This window comes from Capricornis sumatraensis, chromosome 15 (assembly GCF_032405125.1).
Source record: "Capricornis sumatraensis isolate serow.1 chromosome 15, serow.2, whole genome shotgun sequence".
NCBI lineage: Eukaryota > Metazoa > Chordata > Mammalia > Artiodactyla > Bovidae > Capricornis > Capricornis sumatraensis.
The window spans coordinates 26,849,811-26,873,712 of record NC_091083.1 but is presented as its reverse complement, the minus strand read 5'-3'; the positions used below and the strand labels follow the sequence as shown (position 1 = coordinate 26,873,712).

General features: G+C 43.0%; 2 protein-coding genes across 3 annotated transcripts in view; one reads left to right on the top strand and one right to left on the bottom strand.

The window, feature by feature from the left end:
- Positions 1–23,902, top strand: part of PIP4K2A (phosphatidylinositol-5-phosphate 4-kinase type 2 alpha) — a 181,658-nt gene that overhangs the window by 44,838 nt on the left and 112,918 nt on the right. The window lies entirely within an intron of this gene.
- Positions 1,000–1,398, bottom strand: LOC138091759 (small ribosomal subunit protein eS12-like). Its single transcript, XM_068987727.1, has one exon. The coding sequence runs from the start codon at positions 1,396–1,398 to the stop codon at positions 1,000–1,002; it is 399 nt and encodes a 132-aa protein (XP_068843828.1).

Genomic DNA, 23,902 nt, shown 5'->3' with positions numbered 1-23,902 from the left:
TGTTTAGGAAGCTGAAATTCCAATACTTTGGCCACCTGATGTGAAGAACTGACTCATTTGAAAAGATCCTGATGCTGGGGAAGACTGAAGGCAGGAGGAGAAGGGGATGCCAGAGGATGAGATAGTTGGATGGCATCACCTACTTGATGGACATGAGTTTGAGTAAGCTCCGGGAGTTGGTGATGGACAGGGAAGCCTGGCGTGCTGCAGTCCATGGGGTCTCAAAGAGTTGGACACAACTGAGTAACTGAACTGAAATGGGAAGGAATTTGAAAAAGAATAGATACATGTATATGTATAACTGAATCACTTTGCTGCACACCTGAAACTGTCACAACAGTGTTCATTAATTGTACTCAATATGAAATAAAAAGGTAAAAGAATTAAACTTATTTTTTTAATTAAAAAATTTTTTTAAAAAGCACACATCAATTTAGGCCACTGATGTAGATGATTATAATGAGGTGCAAAAGAAAGTGTTCTAGAATACAAAGGGCAGCGGGCTGGCTGCTTGTAAACCAGCAAGGGGGCAGCTGCGGAGAGAGAGAGGGCTGAGTGTCTGACGGAATTCTGTGAGCCTTGAGCTTGTGTCCAGCTGTGATCTCCTCACGCTGTTGGTGGGATTTGAGTGTCTGACGGCATTCTGTGAGCCATGAGCTCGTGTCCAGCTGTGATCTTCTCACCCTGTTGGTGGGATTTTTCCCTTTCTGCAAAGGAGCCCTTTACTGTCCTGGCACACTGCTTCTCTGTTTCCTCCTTTGTATCATCAGCCCTGCTCTTCCAGTGTTAGGGCACATCACTGTTACAGTTGCTCCCTCTTTCCTTCCGATTGAAACTTGGATTAAAATGGTCTCTTCCGAAGGCTTCTTGACTGGTTCTACCTCTGGGATGGGGCGTGTCTGGGGAGGAGAAGGCATTCTTGATAGTGGGGTTCCATAGCCCACTTCAGAACAGGTGACAAATTTTTTTTGGAAAACAAGAACTCAGTTTTTTATTTTATCATTTCTTGCATTTGAAGTACTCCTCGATGACATCCTTGGCCTGAGATTCTTTCCTGTAGTCCTTAACCACCACACAACTGCAACCAACCACATTACGGGGTTTTCCCTCTCTGTCAATTTTACGGAGGCTTACCCATTCCCCTAGTTTCTTGTTGTCCTCAGCCTTAATCAGGTTGATTTGATGCTCAGCACAAAGGGCCTCCACCAACTTGACATTCATAGGCTCATCATAGCTGGATGCAAGCACACATAGATGGGCTTGGCGCTTGTCTAAAGCTTTCGCAGCTTCACGAATTCCATGCGCTAAACCTTCATGGATGAGGGCGGTCTTCAGCACCTCTTGCAGAGCAGTATTAACGTCCATTACACCTCCAGCAGCAATGCCTTCCCTGGCCATGGCGGTGGGTTACGGGTGGAGCTGAATCTTGAATGCACTCGAGCCTCCACCTCCATGCGGCTCCGCGGTAGCAGGGAAAGAGCAGAACAGGTGACATTGCTTGTCTTTGTTCTCGTGTATTAAGAGCATCCATACAGATAGGTATAGCCTAATATACACAAATCGAAATTAAAAACAAGATGAGTTTGGAGAAAAACTAGGTATCTTTCATGGGAAAAGTCCATCTGATTCGTTTTAGGTGCTTGCACATGCCAAATGATTTTGTCATGTTGTGGCTTGTAACTGGAGACATAAACAAAGGGTCTGTGAAGTTGCCCAGTTGTGCCTGACTCTTTGCAGTTCTGTGGAGTGTAGCCTACCAGGCTGCTCCATCCATGAGTTTCTCCAGGCAGGAATACTGGGGTGGGTTGCCATTTCCTTCACCATGGAATCTTCCCAACCCAAGGATCAAACCCGGGTCTCCTGCATTGCAGGCAGATGCTTTACCCTCTGAGCCACCAGGGAAGCTTTTTTCTTTTTTTAACAAAGGGTCTAAGTTGTATGAAACACCCAAGTCGTTAACAGTGTAGATTAACTGATGTTGGTATCCAGATTCCATGGCATGTTTTTTGTTTTAAAAAAATCCTGCAGATTTTCTTGAATTATAGAGAGGCTGTCAAGTATATTTAAATATTTATTGTTGTCAGGGGATTGGAGGATGTCCAGATTATTAATGAAAAATGTAAGGAAATGCTGTCTGAAATTAAGATTAAAATTCTTGGAAATCATTAGCAAGATGAGTTCAAGGTATAAATCTCCTTACTTTCAGGAATAGGTCTTTTGTACAAAATGAGGCTGGCCTGTATTTGGTGTGGGTTGAATGGGATCCGGTGAGTCATAAAGCATATAGATCACCCAGATTCTTTTCTCTCATCTGCCTTCCTGTCTGCCTTAAAAAAGAAAATGGAATATTCAGGTGAACGTTCATTGACCACTGATTATGTGCCCAGCATTGTAGCAAGGATTGGATGTAGGGATAAGTGAAACCGTGTTCGTGCCGCCAAGGAGCTCACGTCTTGCAGGGCAGACAGTCACGGAAACAGCAGAGCTTGTGAGGTGTGATCAGGACGCAGCATGTGCACTCTGCGGCTGGGAGGAGCTGAGCTCTGCTGTGGGTGCTACGTGTGTGGGCTGGAAGGGTGAGCTTCAGAAGACACGGGACGATTCAGCTGCATGAGATCACCAGCTCTACCACAGCCCGTCACATGAAAGCAGCTTCTAGAAAGATCCCCAATAGATCTGTCCGTCACGGTTTTCTGTCCAGTTCTGTCCATAATTGAATCATTTTGTGGCTAAAAAGTGTAGAGTGACATGTATTAAATGTGAGTATATTGGGTTATGGGCTTCCCCAGTGGCTCAGCAGTAAAGAATCCGATTGCAATGCAGGAACCGCAGGAGACATGGGTTTGATCCCAGGGTCAGGAAGATCCCCTGGGGAAGGGCATGGCAGCCCAATCCAGTATTCTTGCCTGGAGAATCCCATGGACAGAGGAGCCTAGCCGGCTACAGTCCATGGGGTCGCAAAGAGTAGGACATGACTGAAGCGACTTAGCACGCATGCAATATTGGGTGACATATGCTTAAGAAAAGAAAAAGAAATCATGGACACCTGGTTGAAGCTAGATCTCTCAAACTGAATTCCACTATTAGAATGAGAAGGAGCCAGCACTCACCCAGCCCAGCCTTCTTGGGAGCAGAGGCCTGAGGGCTGGTGATCTGGCCCTCTCCAGATCTCTGAGATTCTGGTTGGTGCACATTCCACAGTGCTGACCTGCCCCAGGCAGCTTCCTGGGAGCCTGGGGAGCTGCTCTGGGGCCTTCTGGAGCCCTTATCAAAGGGCTATGGGTTTTGTTGCAGGATTAAATACGACTTTATGATTTGGGGCGAGTTATTTATCTTTTCTGAACTGGATTTCCTCTTCTTTCAAATGGAGATAAAAATTCATATCTAATGGAATTGTTCCGCAGACATTATGAGATAATATATGTAAAATGCCTAAGATATTACTGGGTTTAGGATAGCGGCTTAAAGTTAATTAAAAAGGAAGACATTCTCATTTGCATTCCTTTGAGATCTTTTGCTACATAGCAACTCTATAACCCCTGTGGGTTGATGAGATAGAGGAGAGTTGGTAAAAATCTACTGAAAGAAGCTTCTCATTTTATTTTTTTTGAACAGATAGGTATGGAATTTCTTCTAATTGTGGTTCTTGAATTTGAGTTATTTTATCTGTCTCACTGTATTTTGACCTTTCTGTGGTTTGAACCAACTATCCTTGTTTTTCTTCCATTCAACATAAATTCTAGAAAGTTCTCAGATTTCTATTTGTATGCAAAATGTGAATGTATCATGGCTGATTTTTCCACCAGAGCATGGACTTCAAGTGTTAATGATGGTATTTTGTTGCAATTCCTTCTGGGGAAAAAAGAAAATCTTTCCTTGCACTTTATGTCACATTCAACAATTGGAGTCATTTTTCAGAAGTTGTTGCATTTTCTAATTGGCAATATTTTTCTAAAAATGATTTATATTGTGGCATGACATTTTGTTGCCATGTGTTCAACTTAGAGCAAACCTTTGAAAGTCTTAATTCCGAAAAGATCAACAAACGTTGACAGAAAACAGTTTCCCTCTAGGGTGAGTCAAGTATCGATATTTTTGCATTTCACTCATAGACGGTTGCTTAGAAAACAATCACATGTTTCTTTTTCTGTTTGTACTTTTGGTGCCACATATTTCTGTAGTACTGACCTCAGCATGGTTTGTAACCCCCAAAATAGGTTGATCCCTTTTGTAAGTCCATTTGAAAATGATTCCCCAGTAGTACCAGCTTATGGGACTTCCCAGGTGGCACTAGTGGTAAAGAATCCCGCCCACCAATGGAGGAGATGCAAGAAATGTGGGTTCCAATCCCTGGGTCAGGAAGATTCCCTAGAGGAGGGCATGGCAATTCACTCCAGGATTCTTGCCTGGAGAATCCCATGGACAGAGGAGCCAGGTGGGCTGCGGTCCATAGGGTTGCAAAGATTCAGACACGACTGAAGTGACTTAGCATACACATCATTTTATATCCATCAAAGAAAAGAAAAAGTACTGGTTCTGAAAGTTAGCATGATTGCAGTCATTTAAAAAGTCATAGTGGGGCTTCCCTGGTGGTCCAGGGGTTAAGAGTCCTCCTTGCCATGCAGAGGATGCAGGTTTAATCCCTGGTCAAGGAACTAAGATTCTACATGCTCTGGAACAACTAAGCTCACATTTAGGCCAAAATTGCTGGGCCTAAGGGCCGTAACTAGAGAGTCTGAAGATCCTGCTTGCTGCAATTAAGACTGGACACAGACCAAAAAGAAAAATAAAAACATAAGAGACTATCTCATGCCTAGGCCTTTAGCTCTGCAGGTTGACAGGCCAGCTATGCTATATACCTTTCAAAGAGTCATAATCCGGTAAAGAACACATTTCCAAAATTCAAGTCTTCTTTTCCTTGGTGGGTATATTCTGTTAGAACACATTTACGTAAAGAACAAAGAACAGGATGATTTAGTTCTAGAGATCTGTTTTACACCACTGTGCCTGTAAATTAATGATATTGTATTGTACACTTAAAAATTGGGTAGATCTCATGTTAGGTGTTCCTTCCACAACAAAAAAAGAAAGGAAGAAGGACACAATGTTTAGCACTGTAGACTAAATTAGTTTCAGTTTTTAGCCTTTTTTGGTTTTGTTTCTGTAAAAATAGTCCTGTCAGTGATGTGATGGGCCTTTTTCTTTGCTTTGGAGTGTGGAGATCAAAGTCAATCTTTTGAGGGAGTTTCCTGGTGGTCCAGTGGTTAGGAGTCCATGCTCTCACTGCCAAGGATGAGAGTTCAATCCTTGCTCGGGGAACTAAGATCCTGAAAGTGGAGTGGCCAATAATAATAATAATAATAATAATAATAATAATAAAGACATCCTTTTGGGATTCTTCAGGTGAAGAGAGAAATCTGAAATTGCTCTTGGAGGAATTGTTATAGCCACACAACAATAAAAAGGAAAATTAAAAACCTTCCTTGAAAAGGCAAATATTAGTCCGTTGAAATTTGGAGATGTAGGTGGAAGACTGCTGCTTTGTTCCTAAAAAATCACTCATCGCCCTAAAGTGATTTTCGGTTATTCTCACCTGTTCTTCCTGGATGTCCAGAGGGATGGGCAGAGGACAGGAAGCCCAGCGTTACCATCAGCATTGTCTCCACCAGCACGCTGTGATGGGAATGATACTTAGGAGAGTGTCTCATTCCATTTGGAAGCCTGTGTTCTGAAAAGTAACAAACAGATGTTTGATGCACCCATCGCAGTATTACATGCTGGGACAGAAACAAAGCAAAATAAAACACGACCCTAACGTGTACATTAAGCATCGAACACCATTCTCGATATTGTTGGTAATCTAAGGACACTTATTTGGGCTCAGGGAGTTTAAAATCCAATTGGTAAATCATTTAGGACTCAAATTGGTTTTAATAGCTCAAGTTGGCTTGATCAAGAAGGGAGCTTACTGACCCACATGTACAAAATCCAGGTGTCATTCGGCCTCAAGGCTCCTGGGGTTTACCATTCCCTGCCATTTCCTTTTTGTCTCAATGTCATTCGCTTGGCGTTTGCTTTATCTTCACCCTCGTGGTGGCAAGATAGCTTGAATCACTCCAGCTCTACATTGTTCATTATTGAATCCAGCAGGAAAGTGTCTCTCACCTTAATACAAGTTTGAATAAAAGTCTTGGGCCTGACTCTCACTGGTTCAGACTGAGTCCTGTTTCTGACCCTGATGGAGTTCACGTGTTCCTCTTCCCGGGCTGGGCTGGGAATCAGAGAGGGGCTGGCTTCCCCAGGTAAGGACAGGGGCATCGTCACCAGGAGCTGAATAGGTGCTGCGTGGGGAGAACAGCAGGTGTCCATCACTGGGGGACAGGACTAATCCAAGAGGAAAAGAAGAATAGCATGGCACTGAACAGTTAGGGGTGGTCCTGTCATTATTTCATTAAACGTGCTGTGGAAGTTGAGAGTAGCACGCAGTGAGGCTAGCGTGATGAGCGCATGCGAGCTTCTTAGAGCAGATGCACGTGAACTTGGTCCTTAGGATGGGCAGGATTCTCGGTGCGACTCTCCCAAGACCCTGATGAGGCCGATGGCAGGGATGTTCATGTTGCCAGAACTGATGGTGTCCCTGCCAGTCCTTTGCAAACCAGGCAACACTCCATAACAAACCCAGCCCTTAGCCTGATAAACGGACTGAGAAACCAAACCCTCCACCTGAGCAAAGCACGGGTGTGACAAAACACAGGGATCAACAATATTTTTTTGAGAAAGGAAAAAATAATGAGTTATGGTTCAGATGCATGTTAGAATATTTTCTAGCCATCTAGTCACCTTTAGCTTGCAACAAATAGTTGCTGAGTACCTATGGACCAAAATATTTTGAAGAATTTTTTTTTTTTTTAATTTGGCTACCTTGGGTCTTAGTTGTGGCATGGGGGATCTTTTCCTTGTGGTGCACAGACTCTCTAATTATGTCTCAAGGGCCCAGTAGTTGCTGCACACAGGCTTAGTTGCTCCAAGGCATGTGGGATCTGTATCCCCTGCATTACAAGGTGGATTCTTAACCACTGGAACACCAGGGAAGTCCCCTGTTTTGAAGAATCTTTAAAGGAGAAAAACTAGGCTGCAGAATGGTTTACTGTAGGGACTCAGCCATCTGCAAACGACTGAAACCAAAGAACCTAGAAGAAATCCATCACAATGGTATGTGGTTGCCTCTGTTCTTGAGAGCCCCCTGTATTGTCAAAACAAAACAGACTGCACGGCTGTGAACTGATGGGCTAAATCAAGAGACGGTGGTGGTGTCTGAAAACATGGAGCGTCAGGCTTCTGCAGAGATAGAGCAGGAACCACCGTGGTTGTGAAATTCAGGGCAGCGGTCACAGGCAGGCCCTCCACTCCGCGAGGGGCTCCAGCCTGGAGGATGTCGTCCAGGTGTGCAGACACAGGTGCGGTGTTAGCGGACAGTGCCTGACCCGCTGGCTTAAGAACTCCTCCTCCCCTAGGAACCTGGGGAGCGCTGCTTCCTCTGTGTTGTTGTTCAGTTACCAAGTCGTGTCCGACTCTTTGCGACCCCATGGACTGCAGCACGCCAGGCTTCCCTGTCCTTCACAATCTCCTGGAATTTGCTCGCTCGTGTCCATTGACTCAGCGATGCCATCCAACCATCTCATCCTGTTGTCCCCTTCCGCTGCCCTCAGTCTTTCCCAGCAGCAGGTCTTTTGCTCAGTGTTGGGTCTGATTATTTTTCCACCTGGTAGTTCCCCAAGACCTCCATCACTTACTTTGCATGTACCCCATCTCCTCCTTCTCAGGAGGTACTTTTTCCTTCATCCACTCATTTCTTCCCCCTGCCTTTTCGTCAGTGAAGCTCCAGACCCACTGCTGCCAGATCCTTCCTCTTTGCCTTTAATTTGAAGTGTCGCAGGCTTAATCTTTCCTAGTTTTCTCACACAGCACGTCAGATACTTTGTGAAATAGCTGGATGGAGTTCTAACCTCTATTTCAAAGTGTGAGGACAGGGTCAGGGGGTTTGCACCCTCCTGGAATTACCTAAGCAGGTCATGTGGCTCCAGATCACTTTACTTTGTGTGACACTGGGCTGATTCACACTTTGGGGAATGCCTTCATCTCACCAACAGCAGGACCGGATTCTTTGCTGAAAATGACATGATGCCCACCCTTGCATCTCTTTATAACTTACCTTTCTTTGAAGGCTTTGCTTCTCAGAGACAGCTGAACTAGTTCTGTTCAGTCTAGCTAAACCATCTTCCCTCCCACCATCCTTTTGTTTTTGTTGTTTTTGTTAAATCAAATTTTTTTAATTAAGATGAAATTCACAAAACATAAAATTAGTCATTTCAAAGTATACAATTCAGTGGCATTTAGTGTATTCACAATGTCATACAAACAGCACCTCTATTTAGTTCTAAAATGTTTTCATCACCCCCAAATAAGACTATGTCCAGTAACCCATCATTTCCCTCAGCCCCTGACAACAAACCACTCTTGTTTTCTGTCTCTATGGATTTGACATTCTGGACATTTCATGTTAATAAAATCATATGTGATGATCTCTTGGTGCACATGTAATTTTTATAAATTTCATAAATGTTGCTCAATTGCCTCCATAGAGGTTGTACCAATTTTTTTAATTTTTTTATATAATCTATTTAATTTTTTAAAAAAATTTTACTGGAGTACAGTTGCTTTACAGTGTTGTGTTTCTATTGTACAGCAAAGTGACCGCCACCTTTTAAATTCTGAAATCTTAGTCCATGTCGAGAATGCCTTGCACAGGTATAGTTGTTACTTGTTTAGTCGCTAAGTCATATCTGACTGTTTGACGACCCGCCCACCAGGCTCTTCTGTCCATGGGACTTCCCAGGCAAGAATACTGGAGTGGGTTGCCATTTCCTTCTCCAGGGGATCTTCTCCACCCAGGAATTGAACCCAAGTCTCCTGCATTGGCCAGTGGCTTCTTTACCACTTAGCCATCAGAGAAGCCCCATGTAGCTGTTAATAGAATTCTCTAATTTGTAAGTTTTTATTCTTTGTGATTGGAATCATTTGGCCACTCTAAGGCTCTGCATTTCTCCATTTTCCCCCTCACCTTCACACTGTAAATTCTTGGAAAGGGAGGGCTGTGTTTTCCATTTCCTTAATCGTTGATGTTTCTCCTAGGGGAAGTTCAAGAAGTGCTGAGTGACTGACCGGCTGACCTTGAGGAAATAAAATCATTTTCATCCTTCAGAAACGTTTTCATGGCATTTCTGGAAATAATTATGAGATTAAATTTTCCTGAAAAATTTACTGAAACATCTGTTTTCCAAAATTAAATTGGAAGTGGGATGGCCTTGGGCATCTTTGCCCAGCAGAAAGTCATTTACCATTCCAGAACCCCCTAGCTGGGGGATTTCCTTTCTTCCCAGTTATTAAAATCTATGGCCCTTGGCAAGAAGGGACACTGATGCACTTGCCAAAAACCCTCCCTTTACGGAATGTACAGTCACTTCAGAGGCTACAGCTGATTGGTCTTGGCATTAATACTGACCTACATATCATTCTCACCTACAGTTATTCAGATTGCAGACTTTCACCAAAGTCTCCACTAACTTTGGGAGTATCACAGTGATATTTGTTGGAGCAATTGTGGGAATCTCAGAGCACTGCCTCCCTACAGGACTCTCTAAGCTGACCAAGGAGGTGTCCGTGCAGGTTTACCCTCAGCCCATCTCTGACCACTGGATATTAGGAGCTGCTGATGGGCACGCAGTATCTTCCGCTTTTCTCTCTGTCTCAGGGCAGTGTGCAGTTTATCTGCTGAACTGAGCCACTGAGAAAAGATGAAGATCAGTGGATGGAAGCTGGAAAGTGTTGATGCTAACAGCTCACCTCCCCAGTGACACTGGCCAGTGCAGAGAAGACAGGAGTTAGAAGTTTGAGAGTCAGTTTTCCCCATCAGCCTGGCTCAGGGTCTCAGGGGACCCCCTCACTGGGACTGAGTGGGGAGAACAAAGAGGAAGTGGCTTGGCTTTGCAGAACATCATCTGCCTGCCTATCCCTCCTTCTCTCCCCCATGTCTGGGCCTAGAGGGAGGATGCCCCTCCCTTTCCATACCTTCTTATCTGTTTTTCCTCCTCAGATTTATCCTGAGTCGCCCTGAGTTTCATTCATATCCAGTAAGATTCATACCCCCAGGCATGGCCTTTCTCATCAAGGTTTTAAAGCAGCATTGAAGTAAGGCACAGAGCAGCATTTTCCACTGAGAGTTATTTGTTCATTGTTCATTGAACCAAATATCATTTTCCATTTCCCTGTGTTGCACATAATACATATAACCTGAGTTAAGACTGAACTTAGAGTAATTGACTTTTTCTTTTCTAAAACGAAATTTTTATTGGAGTGTAGTTAATTTACGATGTTGTGTTAATTTCTGCTGTACAGCCAAGTGGTTCAGTTATAAATATATATATATGTGTGTGTTCTTGTCCTTTGTGGTTTACGGTTTATCACAGGATATTGAATACAGTTCCCTGTGCTCTGCAGCAGGACCTTGTTGTTTATCCATTCTCTGTGTAATAATTTGCATCTGCTAACCCCAGACTCCCAGTCCATCTCCCCCTAACCCTGCCTTCCCCTTGGCAACCACAAATCTGTTCTCTCTGTCTGTGAGTCTCTTTCTGTTTCACAGATAAGTTTGTTCATCCCATATTTAGATTCCACATATAAATGATATCATATGGTATTTATCTTTCTCTTTTTTATAGCATACCATGAGTCATATACCTAAATGAGAGACTATACTTTTGAGGCCAGAAATCCAGATTATTAACAAAATCCAGCTCAAATAATGGCCTCACACTGGTAGACACACTGTTAAAGTGTGTCCTGATGTATCACGGTGCCTATTTCCATTTTACAGTTAAGAAAACTGAGGCTGAAAAAAAAAAGACAGAGTAACCTGACAGCCAAACACTGACGCCCACTAGTAAATTCCTCTGCTGGATCATCAGGGCAGGTGTCTGTCACCTGAGAAGTCCCCAAGGGATAACTTAAAGTGAGACCGGGGGTGCTCTTCTCCACTTCCTGCAGCCAATACTGGGGACCTTTTGTGACCAGGTGGGAGGGGAGGGTGGTATAAATGACCTTGAGGGAAAGAAAAGAAGAGACTGGTGGTCCTTTGCTGAAGAAGAGATCTACTTAAGCATTTTGTTCTGGGCCAGCCCTCCCTCCTATACTGCATAAGGGGTCATGTTTTGTTCCTCTGATCAAGTTAATCTTGTGTTCCGTTGTATAGCCATGGGCTCCCTGGCCAGACAAGGTACCAGACACAACATGGCACTTGCGTAGAAAAGAAGTGGCAATTTGGCTCATATTTCGGCTCAGAATATTTTCTCACATTCAACAGTGACCCCTGTCACTGGCCTTTTTATGTGGAACATGAATCATTTGATAGCCAAGTTAATATTTTCAAAATATGGACCTAACAAACTTTTCTTGAATTGAAAAATTATAGTCAAAGCAGAAAGAAACTTAGAAACATCTTAGATTCATCTGATAGTAGAATACAGGAAAATGTTAAATTATTCATAAGTTGCTTGATAACTGGTGAATAAATGCATGACGGAACATTTAGAATTTGGCAAAGCCTTCTAGAGAATCCATTAAACAAACGCATGCATGCTCAATCTCGCATTTGCAAGAATTTCTGGAGAAATTTTCTGAAAAAAAAAAAGAATGACATATAAGCTAAACTCCAATTAGCGCCATGAATGAAAATATTCCAGTGCCTATGTTAGTGTTTTCTCTTTTTAAATTCGAGGCTTTCTGACTTGTAAAAATGAGACTTTTGAGGGAAGTCAGATTGAGTGCTTCTTGATGGTAAGGTATTAATATCAAAAATGTGCTTGTTGCCCCCAAGCAAATATCTCTGGGCTACATTCTCATGATCAGAAACATCTCTCTGCTTTCTGATTTCAGGAATGCGTATCTCCAGCTTTTATTGGCTACATTCATCTCTCATAGACATTGTGGTCTGGCAGAAGCACTTCTTGCTAGTTAGTCTTGGAGTAGGTTTTAAATCATTACATTCAATTATATTTGTTGCCTTGAAGCATGGGGAGAAAACACGCCTGTTTCAGACCACAAAGAGCAAGAGATTTTTGTAATGTTTGGTTGTGGTTAATCAGTTTTCTGTTCTTCCTGGAGGTAAACTGCACTGGAAACAAAACAAAACAAAACAAAAAAACAAACAGATAAGTGTTTCATGGTCCCCTCCCATAAACTCTGAGAGATGTAGGAAAGAAAAGAATCAACCCAAATTAATGAGTGTTTTTCAGTCTGTGGGGAAAGTACTTAGAAAAGGCAGAGAGTTCATTGTCTGGAACAAGTGGTTAAAGATTTTCAAAGATATTCATAAAAATCTGAACGGGAGGAATAATGAAAAGAAGCTGTTCCATGGAAGAAATTTCTGTGGTATTACTTTTCCTCTTCTTTGATACAGTAATAACCTGCTGCCTGCTTGCACGCATGCCAGGTTGCTTCAGTCATGTCTGACTCTGTGACACATAGCCTATGGACTGTAGCCCACCACACTCCTCTGTCCATGGGATTCTCCAGGCAAGAATACTGGAGTGGGTTGCCATGCCCTTCTCCAGGGGATCTTCCTGACCCAGGGATCGAACCCATGTCTCATGTCTCCTGCATTGTCAGGCAGGTTCTTAACCACTGGTGCCACCTGGGAGGCCCAGAAATAACCTAAGGGGCGTTTGATGTTGGCTAACAGCATACAGACAGAATGACTGCATTGTGTTGATTTACCCCTTAATTTAAATGAGTGTTAGTTGTTGTGTTGTCTGAGTATTTTCTATACATAGAAAATTTATCACTCATTATTTTTTGCCTAATTTTTTTTTTCTTTTTACTTTACTCTGTCTATTTTAAGATACAGCTTTTGCAGGGAAAGAGAAAGAAAACTGTATCTATAAACACACAGATGGGTCTGTTAATATCCTGCAGAGGCTCAGTAACTGGCAGAAAGATGTCAGACTGGGACATCCTAGGATGGCACTGAGGGGGAAGAGATCAAATTTGACTACCCTTGGAAGATGGGTAAATGTAGGAAGGGATTTGGGAGGGTTTTTAGATAAAAATGATTCACCATGAATAAAAGATATGGTTGAGATGTTCCCCTTGATATTTTATTTTTACCTTCTAAATGTTTTTCTTGGAACATAAATAATTCTTAATTATTTTTCTCACATTGTTTTTGTTTTGTTGTTCTCAGCCCTCCGTTTCCAGGGCTGACTTCGCCATAGTACTCAGTGGAGGATTTATTGCACAAAATCCCAGAGGGTCACTCCGCATATACTTGTTGTCAGTGGCATATTTTCATACGCTTACTCACTGTGGCTTAATTTGCCAACTGCCTCCAGGGACCCAATGCACAGAAAGTCTTCACAATCCCATCCTCCGTGACCTTTCAGGGCAGTTCCCTGGTTACTTGGAACGCAGATGCAATGGCTGATTGTGGGAAGAACCATTCTCACACCAGTCACTTTATTTTTTTTCCCCCCTATAGTTGAAGACACACCGAATACTTGCCATTTTTTGGTTTCTGTTATTGTGCTTCACATTGTCTAGATCAGGTGGGTCTCAGGTGAGGCTTGAGAGGGGATGTCTCAAACATGAAATCTCAGGAGTGCGTGTTTATCTCTAATGAAAACCTCCTGATGTTCCTTTCATTTTCTTGTCTGTGTCCCCGCCTCTGTCTCCATTCCAAACCCTTGTACAGTATAATGGCGCCTCTACTTTATGACCAAACAGGAAAACACACAGTGTTTAGACACTGAATTATCTAGAATAGAATAATCATCTAGGTAAATTATTTAGAATGTGACTCTCCCTCCCTGTGCGTGCTGCTGAGTGGCAGGCATTTGTGGACACACGTACACACTCTCAGAGTTTGGGAAACAATGAGAAGAATAATGATGGTGGGAGTTATGAAACCTTGTGTTTTGTGTATGTTCCTTTATTTATTTATTTATTTTGGCCATGCCTAGGGGTTTGTGGAGTATTAGTTCCCTCACCAAGGATTGAACCAGAGCCCTCAGCAGTGAAACCTTAGAGTCCTAACCACTGGACCATCAGGGAATTCCCAAAATCTTGTATTTTTTGTAATTCTGCTTTTGCCAGAGAGCCATAGAGCCTCTTCTAGAAAGTGGGTTTTGATCCTGGTTTGGAAAAACATTGTAGTGTAAGTCAACAATATTACAATATTGCTTATTTATTTTAAGGAGAGAAAACATCTATGAGGGTCAGCTGAGTGGACAACTTGGTAAACTCCCCCCCCTCCTTTTTTTTTTTCCCTGCTGATTCTTTTCTGTAAGGAGATTCAGTCTATATACGTTGAAGTCAGTAGTTAAAGAATATATCAGCCAATATATCTTGAGAATGATCTTGCTAGATAATCCTCATCTTTCTTTGATGTGTGCATCTAACCCTGGGATTGGTCCTCACTCTGCAGGGGGGTTGTAAAAAGTAGCTTCCTGGAGATTCTTCTAGGGAGACTGCTTTGGCTCCCACCCCTCCCCGGGTTCGAAAGGGGAGGAAAACGTGTCCCTCGTAAGTTAGAAACTCAGTGTAGAGAGGGTAGCTTTTACTCTGATAAACAGATGGCATTCCCAACAATTATTCTCAGCAGAAGTTAGGGTGGTCTTGATTTCCTGCCATCCAAACTCCTCTGCTTCCTGTCTCTCAGAGCCCAAGGCTGTTTGTAAGAAAAATGTGTGTACTTAACCCACCACCTATTAAATGAATGAAAGATACCTAGAAGCAAAATGTAAGCAAAATACAGTTCTTAGTTAAGTTCTTTTGTGTGAGGTGGAAGAATAAAAACACAGTGTCAGACCGTCTGAATTGTTATTTTTTTTAATTTAAAAAAATTGTATTGAAGTAGATTTACAAGGTTGTGTTAATTTCCTCTGTACAGTAAAGTGACTCAGTTACACACAAGAGCGCGCACACACACGTATATATATTCTTTATCTTACCCTTTTCCATTATGGTTTATCATAGGATATTGAATATAGTTCCCTGTGCTCTACAGTGGGACCTTGTTGTTTGTCGAATTATTTTAAAAGTAAAAATAGAATTGGAACTTCAAGAAAATCTTAAACCCTCCCTGCTCTTGGCTCTTTCTCCAGCTACATTTGGGGACAGGCCCTGTCTTCACTGAGAGAAATGTCATGACCCCAAGGTGGGGCCCTCGTGACCAAAGAGCCAGCCTGCAGAAGTAGTTTCTTCAGAGTGCCTCTGGACAGCTGGCTTTCAGACATGTCCTGTTTGTCGATCTGCTGTGCTCTGCCAGGGCTATCGATTTCCAAGGGGAGCTGATCATGAAATTAAAAGCGTTTTACCTGGGTTAATGATTTCCCTAAATATTATACCCAGCTTACCCCGTTCTAGCTGAGCAGAAAGAGGGGTCCGTCGCCAGGACACTAGGGTGCTTTCTGGAGGCCAGAGCCTGCAGCATGGTGGGGACCAGTACTGCCCTCGCTGTGAGGACCTGTTTCATTTTCCGCTTCAGCCTCCTCCAGGCCGGATTGTGGAGGACAATGATGGCCTCCATCCTTTATATCCTATTTGTCAGCTGTGGGGAGAGGCCAGGGTGAAGGTCCCTGGTCCAACTCAGGAAAGAAGATTCATTGCGCCTGCATGGGGCTGGGGCCAGCCCTGGACCGAGCAGCTTTGGAAGGGAGTAGAGAACTCTGATGACCAGGGAGTCGGGTCCCAGTGTCTAGACTCCTGAGCTTCCCGGGTGACTCAGTGGTAAAGAACCTGCCTGCCAATGCAGGGGACACAGGAGATGTGGGTTCGATCCCTGGGTGAGGAAGATCCCCAGGGGGAGGAAATGGCAACCCACTCCAGTATTCTTGCCTGGAGAATCCCATGGACAGAGAAGCCTGGTGGGCTACAGTGCATGGGGGTCTCAGAGTCGGACACAACTGAGCACAGACAGATGTAGAATCCTTACTCCTGTGATAACCCAGGTGGGTGTGGGGAGGGATGTGAGTGGGGAGCAGGGCATTCTAAAGAGAGGGCTGATGTGAGTTAAATGAGTAAATATGAGATTTCTGGAAGAGAACATCCTTACTTTTAATGCGAATGTCACCACCTTAATGTGATCTCTGAGGATCCATTTCTGAGACAGACTGTGTTTGTTGTGATAGAATGGGCTTGGTAATCTCAGGACCACTTCAAAAGGCTGTAGGCAAAAGCAGAGGCCTCTGGGCAGCAGGAGCCTTTGGGAGAAAGCCTCTTTCTCCCAGGTTTCCCACAGATGCCCTGAGCCTGTTGTTTCATTTATAAAATGAGGTGGAGGGTGGATAAGGGGGTCTTGCAGGGTACTAGGTACCCTCCGACTCTAAAACTGCTTTTCTGCCTGCAGCATCATTTGTCATAGAATACAATAAATTTTACCGTAAGATTTGACGATAGATTTTAAAAGCACTGCTGTCCTCCAAGCATATGTTCCACTTGTTTATTGATAAGGTTTGATGATCAAAGACAGAGGCGTTAAAATACTTTTTTCAAAATGGAATGTGAACCATATTATGTATTTCCCCCCCAAATCTTTCTCTTGCTTCTTGGAACTGTGTATTGCCGTTTTGCTGGATCATTTTTCCCTAGATCGCGTTGGGCGCCACATCTTTGCTACATGTTTATATCAAGTATTGAATATCGTTCTCTTTCATCTGTCCTCTATCTCAGCCTCACTTTGTTTCCACTTTGCATTAGGGAATAGGAAACCAAGCCATGTTTAAGAAACTTAGTTTCAATCACTGGGGTCTAGATTCCGTTTTCCCACAGGCTGAATAGAAGGTAAATAAATTGGATCTAGCAAGAAGCCAGAATATTAGGATGTGCCCATAATTGCCTTTTTCAGCAGAACTCCATGAAGAGGGCTGGCAAGTCCCCACGGGGGCGCCCAGGTCACTGGGAGCGCTGCCTTATTACACAGCATCAGCGTAATCCACTCCCGGGGCCCTTTGCAGGGTAGGGGGTCCCTATCTGCCCGCCACAGCTGCCATCCTGCCAGCCAATTCTGCTGCCCCTTAAACCCTTTCAGTGTAATTTTTTATTCCCAAGAAAAAGACGTATTGGCCAACAAGCTGACAGATCTACGGCTTGAATCTCATTTTGCCCCACCCCCAGACCAGGATGCTCGTGTGTCTGTAGAAAGAGCTCTTGATTGTTGCCAAGGCTTCTTTTGGTCCTAAAATACCTAGTGCTGCTTCCCCGGGGAGAGACCGAAGTCGGGAATTTCCCAGAGGTAGCACCGTCGTCATTCTTCCATGATTTATGAGTCCCCGTTGTGTTAAGCCAAACAAACATTTTCTTTCAGTATTCTAGAACTAATAAAAAAAATCCTGTGAGCTTCATGTAAAGGATTGTGTTTTAATAAAAGTGGTAATTCAAAACACCTGTTTAACTCGTGACTCTCAATTCTAATCAAAGCTCTGTTAATCCTTTGCATGGGAGATCTTGATTTTTCTTTAAAAAAAAAAAAAAGATGACATACCCATTTGATTGAAATTTGATTCCTCTCAGTAAAACTGCCAGTTTTAATTAAGTTAGAAAATTGGAATACGACTGTGAGTTGGATGAAATTCAGCATAATAATTTCCTTCTCGTGTTCTGCTTGGAGAGACTATGGATTTGTAATGAAGACATTACATGTCTAATTGTTTCCTCTTCTATGAATTAGATACAACTTTTTATTTCTTCTAAGCTTGTTCATTTATTTGTGGCCGTATGGGTCTTCACTGCTGCGTGCAGGCTTTCTTTAGTTGTGGGGCACAGGATTCTCACTTCGACGGCCTCTCTTGCTGTGGAGCATGGGCTCTGGGGTGTGGGCTCAGTAGTTGTGGTACCCGGGCTTAGTTGCTTCTCGGTGTGTGGAATCTTCTCAGACCAGGATTGAACCTGTGTCCCCTGCATTGGCAGGCAGATTCTTAACCACTGGACCACCAGGGAAGTCCCAACTTTTTAGTTTTATTGATAGTCATAAAAGTTCTTTTGTGTGTATTGAAGTAACAGATCACTTAAAAAGATGTTCAGTTTTAGGCTATAGGTACTGCTTTTTGTAGCTATAGCAAATAAGGGTTTTGACTGGGAAAATTAAAGCAGTTTGGGGTTGTGAAAAATGGTGTCCTAATTTTAAAGATATTTTAGACAGGGTATTCATCTGTGATGGTGCACACTTTGTTTTTACTAATTTGCACTCTTGAGTGTATTATCTGCTTCCCCCGGTGTTCATTTCCCAGTCTGTTTGGACCTGATAAAAGCTGAGGATATACATACTTCTTTTTAAAAAAAAGTTCTTCGTCATGACCCTTGAATGGTACAAGTAAGAGAAATGCATTTATTTTGTGCCTCTCAATTAATTAAAATCTTAATTCTTTTAAAAACCTCTGTTGATTTCTCTTAAATATAAACAGGGGAGCCCAGGGAGATGTGTTTTTGGCAAGCTCAGCTGTGATTTCTCTGCACACTTTTTGGTTTGCTTACTTTCATGGTAAAAGCTGACAATGATCTAAATGTGCTTCAAGTGTTATTTCCTGGTCTCAATGGATTATCTGTATTTGCCTTTTAGTTTACTTTTTTTTTTTTCCCTCTGAAATCTTTGATTTGGAGGGTGTCCTTTTACTGACGCTCCCCTTCCTTCCTGATCACATGTTTGAGTAAATTGTTTTTCCTGTCAGTATAATCAGACTATTGATTTATTTGTTTTTGAAGAATAGTTGATATACAATGTTGTATTAGTTTCTGGTGTACAGCAAAGTGATTCAGATATGTATGTGTTATTGCAAGATATTGAATATAGTTCCCTGTGCTATCTAGTCATCACTGTCATTTATCTATTTTATGTATAATAGTATTTATCTCTTAATCCCATGCTTCCAGTTTATCTCTCCCAATACACACTCACACCTTTCTCCTTTGGTAAGTGTAAGTTTATTTTTTTCTGTATATTAATCAAACTAATTTGATTTTCCTCCCTCTGATTGAAGGTATGGGCTGGTACCTCTGGCTCTGGCATCTAGAATATATTAATGCCTTCCAGCTTAACCATCCCGTTAGTCACAGCACACCCTCAGAGTGCTGTTAACAAAAATACTTTATTTATTTTAACCGGGTGCCAGAGAGCAGTCAAGATTTTAAAATGTGGAGAGTAACAAAAAAGATTCTCACTTGGGTATACTACTGCTAATCTTTTAGAGAAAAACTGTAGTAAATATGCCAAGACACAGTGATTTGTAGACCATCTCCTTTGAACATCAAGGTCCCCCAAATTCCTTTAAAACGAAACCAAAAAAGTGTGTCAGAGAATTTCTTGTGATTGAATATAGAATTACATAATAGAAAAGTGTCTTTTCTATTAATAGAACATAATAGAAAAGTGTCTTTCCTTCCCCTAAAAAAACCCTGTTCACTTAGGGAAATGGTAGAAGACAATTTCTATTTTAAATGTTTACTTTTTAATACTTATTTACTTACTTGGCTGTGTTGGGTCTTAGGTGCAGCATGTGGAATCTTCTTGCTTTGGAACTTGGGCTCTAGAGCTTGTGGGATGGGTAGTTGCATGGTGGGTTTTGTTGCCCCAAGGCATGTGGGATCTTAGTTCCCTGACTGAGTCCCCTGCAATGGAAGGCCCATCCTTAACCTCTGGACCGCAGGGAAGTCCTTAAATGTTTATTTTGAAAAATATTTAGATGGATCAAGAGAAAGGAGGGGGAAAAAGAAGAGGGAAAGAGAGACAGGGGGTGTGGTGGACTCTTCCTACCCTTCCTTTTGATTTCACACTGAAATATGGGATACTTTCAAGACATTCTTCAAGGATAATTGAAAGGAGGTCAGGAAAATTGATTCTTGGAGAAGGGACGAGAGGAGTTACTGAGAGGGCGTGTAAGTTTAAGTCAAATTAACCAAAGGCCACGGCCACCCATATATTGGTGCTGTTCAGTCTCTCAGTCGTGTCCTACTTTTTGTGACCCCAGGGGCCTCACCCCAGGCTTCCTTGTCCTTCCCTGTCTCCCAGAGTTCACTCAAACTCATGTTCATCGAGTCGGTGATGCCATCCAGCCATCTCATCTTCTGTCGTCCCCTTCTCCTCCTGCCCCCAATCTTTCCCAGCATCAGGGTCTTTTCTAATGAGTCTGCTCTTTGCATCGGGTGGTCAAAGTATTGGAACTTCAGCTTCAGCATCAGTCCTTCCAATGAATATTCATGACTGATTTCCTTTAGGATGGACTAGTTGGATCTCCTTGTAGTCCAAGGGACTCTCAAGAGTCTTCTCCAACATCACAGTTCAAAAGCATCAATTCTTCGGTTCTCACCCTTTATGGTTCAACTCTCACAGCCATACATGACTATTGGGAAAACCGTAGCTTTGACTATAGAGACCTTTGTCAGCAAAGTAATGTCTCTGCTTTTTAATACGCTGTCTAGGTTTGCCATAGCTTTTCTTCCAAGGAGCAAGCGCCTTTTAATTTCATGGCTGCAGTCACCATCTGCAGTGATTTTAGAGCCCAAGAAAATAAACACATATATATAAACTGTATATAAAGCTATATATACCTATAAAGAAACTATAAAGAAATTATTCAAAGGAAAGAGACAATGGAGTTCATTTAATATGATGTGCTTTTAATATTCCTCCACTGTAGTTCAGCTGGTAAAGAACCCACCTGCAATGCAGGAGACCCCAGTTCATTTCCTGGGTCGGAAAGATCCCCTGGAGAAGGGATAGACTACTCACTCCAGTATTCATGGGCTCTCCTAGTGGTTCAGACGGTAAGGAATCTGCCTGCAATGTGGAAGACCTGGGTTCAATCCTTGGGTTGAGAAGATCTCCTGGAGGAGGGCATGGCAACCCACTCCAGTATTCTTGCCTGGAGAATTCCCATGGACAGAGGAGCCTGGAGGACTACAGTCCATGGGATCATAAAGAGTCGAACATGACTGAACAACTAAGCTCAGCACACCAATTTTTTTTTATTATATAGTATTTTTAAAATCAAGACCTAATGCTTTTTATTTTAATATTAACTTATTCTTAACAAGCACAGTCAACCAGGAAGATGAAACCTGATTCAAAACGCAAGTTATTACTCAAAATGAAATCCTCCTGAAGCCCCATTGGGGATCATTAGTGCAAATTCCACTGTAGGTTTTGGTCCCCGGGGACCGTTCAGGAGAGGGGTGAGGAGAGAATAAGGCAGCCAAGTTGCGGAGCACTGGGTCTCCAAAGGGCAGGTTTTCTGGAGGTGATGTTTGTAGATCCATCACCAAACTGCCTTCTTGCTTATTTTCAGATTATCCATTCAAGTCATCCTGTGAATGAGGAATGCCTGTTTCAAAGTGTACTGCAAAGCCCTCTCAGTAAACAAGCACCGCACATCCTGGGACTAGGTGCGCATCAAGGCTGACTGTTGCAGCAGCGTGCTTTGCGATCTCTCTGGTGCTGGTGGCGGCCGGAGTCCTGGGCTTGTCTCAGCCCCATGGTTACTGCCACCCTCTCGCCTGTGCAGTTCATGCTCCTTACCTGGATGATTCCATCCAATCACTGCACCTGACTTAACAGAGAGGAAAAGACCATGCACCCCATGTGCACTGGGGCATGAGAAAGGCTGACTTTCTTGAGGACAGTGAGTCTATGAATAGAATCCTTATGGGCTGACCTGTACCAACAGTGTGGCTGTGACCAGGCTGGTTTGTACAGCCCAGAGCGCATCAGGCTGAAGGGTGGCAGTTCTGCATTCTGGTTTTAATGTGAGGAGGAATTAGTTTGCGGTTCTTTAGATGAGTCACTTCTTTGGTTTTAATTTCCTTGTCTTTTGGTCATCTCTAGGGCCTTTCTGCTCTTAAATTCTGAAATCTGTGTTTGTAGATTATTAGGGGTGGAAACAACAGGTAAGAATGTAACAGTTTACAAAGAGCCATCTAAGAATTCCCAGGCGGTGCCTTGGTTAGGACTCGGCATTTTCACTGTCCATGGCATGGGTTCCATCCCTGGGCAGGGAAAGTGCCACCAGGAAAAGGTGCTCAGAGGGATGAACCCCTATCTCAAATCACGGCGCCATTTTCAATTTTCTGTGGGTAGAGAGTCAACTTTTCACTCTGAACCTCAGACTTCTTCCACTTTTGCTTTCTTGATTCCCCACATATACACGCTTTGCCCCCATGTTTAAAATGTCCTGCAGCACTTAGTTATTGCTATGCAATAAATCACCCCATAACTTAATGGCTTAAAAACAACAACTCTCTATCTGGTCATGATTCTGCAGTTAGGGCCAACCTCTGCTGGACAATGCTTCTGGTCTCACGTGGCTGGCCCTGAGGACCCACCAGGGCTGGCTGATCCCTGATGGCTCATCTCAGGGGTCTAACAGTCAGCTAAGGCTGTTACAGTGCCAGCAGCCCAGAAGGAGAAGCCCAGGACCCAGAAACTTGTCTTGTCAGGCTTGCGCCTATGGTCCTGTCTCCTCTGCTGAGGTCCCACTCACTGACACAGGCCTGATGCATGACCAAGACCAGAGTCCACGTCAGGGTGTGGACGCAGGAGCTGGGATTCACTGGGGATACCAGTATGCAGTCTCCCACACGTTTATCCCCTTGTATTTTGGAAGTCTGTACTTCAGATTTGAAGTACACGTCTGTATTCCTTGTTCTAGATATCAGTAAGCTTTCACAAAGTAACAGTGTAGTTTCTGCTTAACAGATTATTGACCAGAGATGTAGCAATCGAGAGAGTGATACGATTAACACCACAGTGCGAAGTTGTTAGAGCTTAAAATTGATCTAGGGTCCATTATACGACAATGATTGTCATTATCATCCACGTTTTGCTCCATTAGGTTTTTGTTCCAACCTTGTGTATATTATAAACGTAAAATTTTCAAAAACGATGCACTGCAAAATTTGAGTGAAGAATTTATCAGTGAATTTTATGCAGATACTTTCTGTCATTGTCTGAGCAATGTATATACTAGTATCTCAGAGGGTGATAGTTCTTCAGAATATAGTTCTGATTCAGACAGTGTGAAGATTAGACCAACCGAAAGACAAAAACCTTAGTGATTGACTCTGATATGGAAAGTGAAAATGAAACTCACGGTGCTAGAGGATGCTTCTTCGCTTCTACAGACAAGTGGATGGAAGACAACATTTCATGAAAATTAGAAGACGTTACAGGTGTGTCCGGTGCGACTATTGAATATAATAACCAGCAAAGTGTTAGTTTAGTAACAGAATTTATTTCTTGCCAGCCAAAATAAAAATTGCTGACCATGGGCATTAGTTTCTGCTGAAGTCTCCCAGTCAATATTAACAATATATATGCTCTGCAGTGACATGGGGAGGGGTGTAATGAATGATTTGTGATGGTGGGGTGGATGTCTGTACCTCTGAGTGGGGCCAGGAGGGAACGTTGGCTGCTCCTTCTGGAACTTCTGTCTCTAAATACTCCTTTTCAGACTCCTTTGCCAAGTCCTCTTCCTGAAGATTCTTTGACCATGTTCTTTTTTCCCTCGGATTGAGTCCCTTTGCAGCATTATCAATTTCTACAATGGCAGCTCTTCCTAAGGCTTTAATGACCCTCTCTCTCTCTGCAGGTTTACTTCGAAATATTTTTGGCCTCAGAACCACATTTGTAGCTGCGTGCTAGACTTCTCCACATGAATAATCTGCACACACCCAAAATAAGACATCTTCTATGTACCCCAAATCTACTTCTCTTTCTGTATTTCCTATTTTCGGTAGCGACTTCACTGTTCTAGTCTCAAAGGCTCGAAACCTCTTAGGCATTCTGAGCTCCCTGCCTTCCCCC

What these genes read in the sequence shown, in the direction of transcription:
- LOC138091759 (XM_068987727.1), bottom strand. Translation starts at nt 1,398, where the DNA reads ATGGCCAGGGAAGGCATTGCTGCTGGAGGTGTAATGGACGTTAATACT.